The sequence below is a fragment of the Semicossyphus pulcher genome, unplaced genomic scaffold (assembly GCF_022749685.1).
Source record: "Semicossyphus pulcher isolate SPU_LCO1_2020_fin unplaced genomic scaffold, fSemPul1.0.p SCAF_3, whole genome shotgun sequence".
Taxonomy (NCBI): domain Eukaryota; kingdom Metazoa; phylum Chordata; class Actinopteri; order Labriformes; family Labridae; genus Semicossyphus; species Semicossyphus pulcher.
In genome coordinates, this window is record NW_027211704.1 from 13843866 (window position 1) to 13851723 (window position 7858).

Below are 7858 nucleotides of genomic sequence, written 5' to 3' on the forward strand. Positions count from 1 at the left end.
ATCAACAATAGGCCTTTCCCTCTAGATATGGAGAGGGTGAAACCTGTGTGGGATAGCACATGAAAGCTTCCCAGCTTGCTATTTTATCTACCAAATACTCATGCACTTTTTTTATGGGACACTGAGAAGGTTCAGAACTTTGAGAAAATACTGGGCTTGACTGATGATTCATCTTCATGTAAATTTCAGAGCAGAGAAAAGGGCACTTTTTTCCTAAGCTTTTTTTCCATTTACCATCTAGCTTCTATTTGACCTACTTGGTTTGTTTATGGGTTTTTCCTATGAATTAGTTTGCTAATTCTGTATCTAAAAAGTCATCTGTAGTTGTGCTAGTAGCATGGCTCTATGTATGGTAATGTTGGTCGACCCAGCACTTTGGTCTTGACTGAAATATCTGAACAGCTAATGGCTTTGATGATCACCCTGATTGCTCCAGTGCAACCTGCACATTGGTAGTTTTCAGTTAAACCACAAACCATTTGAAGGATTGCCATGTTAATGTCCCCTCTTGATACTAATATTAGCATACTTACATTATAAACTATCATTATAAACTGCACAGCCTCACGGAGTCAAACATGGCGACACCAATTTGGGAAATTTCCTAAACTTTGATTTTTAAAAACCTTCATCCACCTCCAACAAAGTGTTTTTCTTTCTTTATCCAATATCTGACTGATTTAACACATTGGATAATTTTTCATTAAGTAACGCACTGTATCCTGTGATGCTTTTGCTTTCCTTTATTGGTTACCGAAACATTATCATCCACTCAAGCAAACTCACTCATGTGGATAAGCCTGATAAGTGAATCATGAATAAATAAGTGGTCCAAGTCAATCCAATCCATTAGCTCTCCACAATCACACACTTAGTCAGGCATTTATTAAAGGTTTGATTAGACTTTAAGGTTATTGCAATTCACTTAGTCAGCACTTTTATACTGTAATCAAAACCATTGAGTGTAGGTTGTAATTGTGTAATTACAATAACAAATGTCTGCATAACTGATATCTGATTTTAAATTATATATGTAAGTCTCTGATCCTGCTATCTTTACTTATATTACTTTTAACTTTGTCTTTCAGATCCTGGCCATCATCTCCATCCTCTTCATCGTGCTATCCACCATTGCCTTGTCTCTGAACACCCTTCCAGAGCTGCAGGAAACAGATGACTTTGGCCAATCCACAGACAACCCACAACTGGCCCATGTGGAAGCTGTATGTATTGCCTGGTTTACCATGGAGTACCTGCTTCGCTTTCTCTCCTCCCCTAACAAGTGGAAGTTCTTTAAGGGTCCTCTGAATGTCATTGACCTGTTGGCCATCCTGCCCTACTATGTGACCATCTTCTTGACAGAATCCAACAAGAGCGTACTGCAATTTCAAAACGTCCGCCGGGTGGTTCAGATTTTTCGAATCATGCGTATCCTGCGAATTCTGAAGCTGGCACGTCACTCCACAGGTCTTCAGTCTTTGGGCTTCACTCTTAGAAGGAGTTACAATGAGCTGGGCCTGCTCATCCTTTTCCTGGCAATGGGCATCATGATCTTCTCCAGTCTTGTCTTCTTTGCTGAGAAAGACGAGGAGGACACAAAGTTTAAAAGCATTCCAGCTTCTTTCTGGTGGGCTACCATTACTATGACCACAGTAGGCTATGGAGACATTTACCCAAAAACTCTACTGGGAAAGATTGTTGGGGGGCTTTGCTGCATAGCTGGAGTACTGGTGATAGCCCTACCTATTCCCATTATTGTAAATAACTTTTCAGAATTCTACAAGGAGCAGAAGAGGCAGGAAAAAGCACTTAAACGAAGGGAAGCCCTCGAGAGGGCAAAGAGAAATGGTAGCATCGTCTCCATGAACTTGAAAGAGGCATTTGCTCGTAGTGCAGAACTGATGGATGTGGTGGTGGAGAAGAGTGAGCGGCCTCACGACAACCATCTCTCTCCAAGCCGTTGGAAATGGACCCCCAAAAGGGCTGCATCAGAGACAAGCTCAAACCATTCCTTCAACGGGCAGGAGTTAGGCTCTCCTAACAAGGCCCGGGCCACCAGTCCCCAGAGGTTAAATGTTCAAAAGCTAGAGGAGATGTACAACCAGATGGCAAAGACGCAATCCCAACCAAACCTCAACGCTAAAGAGAGGGGCTCCAGGGTTGGAAAACACAGGGATGAGATAGAGCTTGGGGCCATCCAAGATCATGGGCCACCTGTGCTAGGAACCAGAGAAGGAGTGGGGGACATGAAAAGCTTGTCCAGCATTGACAGCTACATCAGTTGTGCTACAGACTTCCAAGAGAATACACGCTTCAGCCATAGTCCAGCAATGGACCTTGGTCCTCAGGAAAGCAATCGGTTCTCCCACAGTCCGGCTACCGGTTTATCCCAGCAGGGCAGTGCAAAAAAAGGCCATCAAACCACTGGGGAGCATGAGCCCATGCTGAATCCTGTGTCTGTCGCAAAGCCCTCATACTCAGAAAATGCGAGGAAATTCTTCTTCTCTGGCAACTCCTCCAAAAGCCTTATCCCCAAAGTTGGCTATCGCAGCGACGGGGAGTCAGGAGTGTCCCCGCTCTCAGACAGCTCAGTCATGTCAGACCACTCTCTGCTAAGCCCTGAGGTTTCCATCTACACCACTGCCAGCAGCAGAACCCCACCAAAATCTCCTGAGAGCACTTCCCTTGCCCCAACTGTGTTCACCTTCCACGACTCCTCTATCAGTAAATATATAGACGCAGATACAGATGATGATGAACACCTCCGCGATGTCTCTGACACAAGTCCCTCGGAGCGTCTTTTGTCTGGTTCAAGCCCCAAACGAAGCATCAACACCAATTACCAGAAAGGGATCAACCATTTAGAAGCAGCCCAAAAAATGCTGGGCCAGAATTGCCTGTTCCCCATTGAAGGGATTCGTGGGGTAGCTCATGAGAATCATGTAGGACCTGAGATGGCACGGAGACCAAAAGTTGACAGAGGGCGGCAAAATACTTTGGACAAAAGCCTCTGAGGTACAAGAGAGGCAGAAATAAACAGGAAGCTGGGGCCAGAGTGATGGAGATACCAGACAGACTCAAAACACTCTTTTAGCCACAGACGAAGACAGATTGAGAGACAAAGTGTCTCTACGAAACATTTCAAATTACAAATTACCTGAGCATGCCTTTGGGCACCAAGCTCAGGAGGAACATGCCTGGTGAATACTCTGGGAGAAAAAGACTACTAAATTGGAGAATGTCACTGCCCCTCCTTCAACTCATTCCTACTAGCGGTACTCCACACCACCAAAACAAAAGAGCACTCCCAGGTAGCCAACTGGTCGGCTCAGAGATCCCGGTGGAAGCAGAGTCCTCAGAGAAAATGAGATGTGGTTATAAATGGTGTAACCCACCTGAATGAATGGGAATAAATCCCAGCTGCCCACTATCCCAATACAGAGTCCCGGTTCATTTTGTAGTCTTGGAGACATAGGAGAGGACCTAGAAGCCTATAAGCTACTTACTTGTGCCCTCCATTCCCAAAACTGGCCTTAGTCATTTACATTTGTAGGAGTGTGCATGTCAGCATTTAAGTGTGTGCGTGTGTGTGTGTGTGTGTGTGTGCGTGTGCATGAGTATGAGTTAGTGCGAATGCTGATCAAATGTTAATTCATGTAAACACATTCTTGAGATTGTCTCACCTGATTTATTTTTATATAGATAAGAGAAAGATCCTTATAGAAATGTGTGATTTGCTAGTCTGCTGTGTCATAATCTTACGTAAAGAGTAATCCTGTAAAAGGTTTAATGTCTTGGCACAGAGGCTGAGAGAGGCTCCAGCCCATTATCCATTACAATGAGCGCTACTTCTTGAACAGTATTTTGCTATCCCCCTATGTTATCACGTCATGGTGAGAATGGATGATACTTTCAAATTTACCTGTGAATATTGTCTTTGCACCTCAGTATCAATTTTAAAGGGTGGTAGTGGACCAAGAATTTTTGATATTGGCAAACATAACAGCCAGATGTAATGAGCTGGACTGAATACAAAAACATGAGACACGAAAAAATTAGAAATGTTCTCAAATTTTGTTTGTTTACCGCAAATCATCACATAAATAAATACATTCTAGATTTTAGTAGTGGATGTTCAACATTCATTGGCCTTCATTTAACCAACATGAAAGCAGCCAAAGAGATCACACTCTCGGATAAAGGAATATGCATGTATTTGGTACTGAAAGCAGGGGAGTTTTCCATCTCTACTTTGTTCCTTATATGTTAAAATGAACTTTAACAGCACTGAATATACACATCTAGGTTAAATTTACCACAATTCAGTTGTAAATGCCCAAATTGAGCCACTGCATGAGCACACACACCCACTTAAGATACATGCAGGTATGGGAGACTATCTTCAGGCTACATATATACACTTAGTTTCCATGGAGACAGCAGCTTTTTGTCAAAGGCTGGCAGCAGCTAAGCAACCGTTTGTTAATTTGGGCGTGAAGGCCTGGTTGCATGCAACGTAAGTTCAGCACATATACAGGAACAAACACTGGCATGTACCCATAAAGTGACAGGTATGCACAGTAGTCACATGTTAGCAGAGCCACTCCTCACTGTGCATATTTATGAATACTGTGTAAAAGCAACGTTAAGATGTAAAGACCTTGTACATTGTTATGTTTTTGTCTCAAATCTCTGTAGCATCCCATAAATACTATAATTCCCACGATGCATTCGCTATTATCTGTTTACATTGCCACATAGCAGAGAAAACACTTACATAGCACATTGGCTCTACTTAGGGAAAGGAAATTCAATCATATTACAAGATCGGCATCCAGAAGATCTTTCTACAGTGAGATGAAATCTTCTAAAGACTGAACCTAATGTTTACTGCTCCTCCAACAGTCCCTTCTAATTGTATTATTAACCTGAAGGTACACCATGTTTGTACTGCCTTTTTAACAGCAACTTTCTTAAATATTAATGAGATGAGAGAAGAAAAACCTCACTGCCAACTCAAACAAAAAAAAGGACAAAACTGTAAAAGCTTCCTGACACCCAAAAAGAAGGTGATCGGAACACATTTGTTCATGTTGTGGTTGAGAGTCAAATCACAAACCCTGATTTCATTTCCTGTTTTAATCACAGAGTTGAACCAATTTCATATTGCTCTTCCATAGTGAGAGGAGCAGAGGTGTGAAAGGAATAGCAATGACTGTGAGAGGCAGAGGGAGCCATGTGTGCGCCTGTATGTGTGTGCTGTAAATCCAGGGCATTAGAGCAGTGTGGCTGCCGCTTAATGGAGAAAAAAGTGAACAGTTTCCGATATGAATGTATGCATGTCGGGGGAATCCTGCTTTTGTTTTCTCCGTATTCTATCTGTTGTTCTAATTTTACCATGCAGCAGAAGCACAGACTAATACCGAGGGAACTCTAATCAGATGAGAAAACATGATTACTTTCGCACACATTTAATGTTTGAAATGCAGCTGCGTTTACAGCTGTGAAGAGAGGGATGGAAGGAGCATCTTATGAACGTTATTCAGCACACAATTAGGAAAGGATGGATGGTTCAAGCTGGTGTCAGATTCATTTAAACACAGCCCCTTAATACATTATGTATAACAGCATTCCTTTTTATTTTGTATTCAAGTGAAATTTCTTATCATTGTCCGCTGTTGCACATTTACTGCACAAAAAGAAAAAGATTACGCTCATTTTAAAACGTAAACCTAGGTATCATCTGCAAAGAGGTGTTCCCAAAAGCAAACGCCCTATAGGAAGACATATGACTGCAGCTTTTTAACATTTTCCAGAAGGTCTTTGGCTGAATTTAGAATAAATTACTTTCTTGTTATTGAAGCCTTATTTTAGTCTCCTCCTTAACCTGCTTTAAACTGCAACTCCTTTGGTTATACTCATTAATTTATTCTTTCCTCAATAAACTTTTATAAATCTTAAAGCATTAAGAGGTTAAAGTAACACAGTCTCACATCAACTGTGGTCCATTTTATGTAATTTTGTTCAGACAGTATCAGTCTCAAGAATTTGGGTCACAGACCAGCAGTCTGATGTTAGTTTGTTGCATATATATCTTTATTATATAAAAAGTCAAGGCCAATATATGCCAAGCATTTCAAAATCCTTTACCCTGTTAAATCTTAATGTCCATGGAGATCTCTTAATGTTTTCTGAAGTTATGATGAAACAAATTTCAGTCAGACTTGCATGAAGTTATTTTTAAAAAATTGATAATTAAGTTTAATCTTTCAACACCTAAGAAAGAGGCTCACGCAACCTCATGAAGCATCCTTTAGGTTAACTGTATTCTGGTAGTCAGGGACCATTTTTCACTGAAATATCTCTCAGCAAGATGACAATCAATATTCCATGAATAGGCAGCAAGCATTGTTGTAAAACACTAATATTTACTATGGACAAATATTACACAAATGCATTCAAACACAAGTACTAAAATCCTTCTACCAGTAATGATACTCTTAAGCTTTTAGACGATAACGTTGAGATTTGATACCTAGACTGTGATACTGTGACATGATAACACCATAATACAAAAAAACAATTTATTTACTCATAAATCATCCTTGTGTTTATTTCATTTTGTACTCACCTCCATCTCCAAGTGAGCCATTTAAATTGACAATATATGATCGTATAAAAGAGCTTTTCCTTTCACCTAGTGTTTTGATGTTAATCAAAGGACTAAAACGTGATGCTTTATGAAGAAAAAGCAATCAGGTGGCTTGTTTTATTTCTCTTTTATTAGTACAAAATAAGATGAAGAGCACAGATTCTTAAAAGTTTCCTTCACAAGACTCTGAATTGTACAGTTAATGCATTTAGTTTAAACCTAATATAGAATTTGGTTGCTATGCTGGCTGCTAAAGTCATCTGGAAAGAGGTTCAAGTCTTTTAGTTTTGGTTATAACCCCACAGGACGCCCTTTAAACACATGTGGTTATGCCTGTAGCCCCACGCCACATACTCTGAATCTAATACTGTATTACAGGGTTGGGGTCCATTCAGGATGCCTTGATGGAGTAAACACACGTCACACTATAACAGGAAGCAGTATTATAGCATGAGATAAATTGAAACCTAGTACCAATTAAAAACAAACTATATTTTTTCTACGTTTTAAGCTCTCAGTGGAATCGACCCCAACCTTGCCTAAGCCATCAGTCTTTGTAAAGAAAAAAACACTGTTTCCAGGGAATTGAAAAAACGATATTTGAACGACCTTAGCCAGCTCTTATACAATGTTGTTTGTAGGTCCCGAGGCTGTCTGTTTTGTAAAAAAAACAACACATTTTTACCTGTTGACTTTCTATGCTGTTGTTTCTGTATAAATGTTCTGTTGTTCAGTGCATGTTGTAACTTTGGCGTTGTGACTGGTTGTGATTCACACCAGTAGAGCCAGTACTTGTCATGTAAAAAAAAAAAGTGTCTCTATGTCCCAAGATATTTCTATTTCTTATGAAAAGCAACATTTCCCTTGGATGACTCAAAATTAAATAAATCAGATCACTTTACATTTTGATTAGGAATTGCTGACTTTCATTTTACTGTTTTATTATTTAAGGTTTTTTTGTTCTGCAGTAAAATTAATTTGGTCGTATCCTGACTCACTTTCTTTAGCATACTTACAGCCGCATTAAACTGAAAATGTTCCTAGTTCTGGCTGGTTTGCCATCATGCCTGCTGTTTGTTCTTGGTACACGTGTCTGAGTCAATATGTGCAGCAGGGAGGCTTACAGCAGGAAGGAGGAGGTTATATGAAGAGGAAGCTGTGGGCTGTTGGGCAGGAGCACGCCTCCAGCCTCCCCACACGCCTCCA

General features: G+C 40.5%; 1 protein-coding gene across 1 annotated transcript in view; it reads left to right on the plus strand.

The window, feature by feature from the left end:
- The window catches only part of kcnb1 (potassium voltage-gated channel, Shab-related subfamily, member 1), a 31234-nt gene extending 26150 nt beyond the window's left edge, over positions 1 to 5084 (plus strand). The window contains exon 2 of the mRNA XM_069677906.1: positions 1089 to 5084. Within this exon, the coding sequence (XP_069534007.1) occupies positions 1089 to 3014 (1926 nt within the window). The 3' untranslated portion in view covers positions 3015 to 5084. The remainder of the gene's footprint in view (positions 1 to 1088) is intronic.
- The last annotated feature ends 2774 nt before the right edge of the window (positions 5085 to 7858 follow it).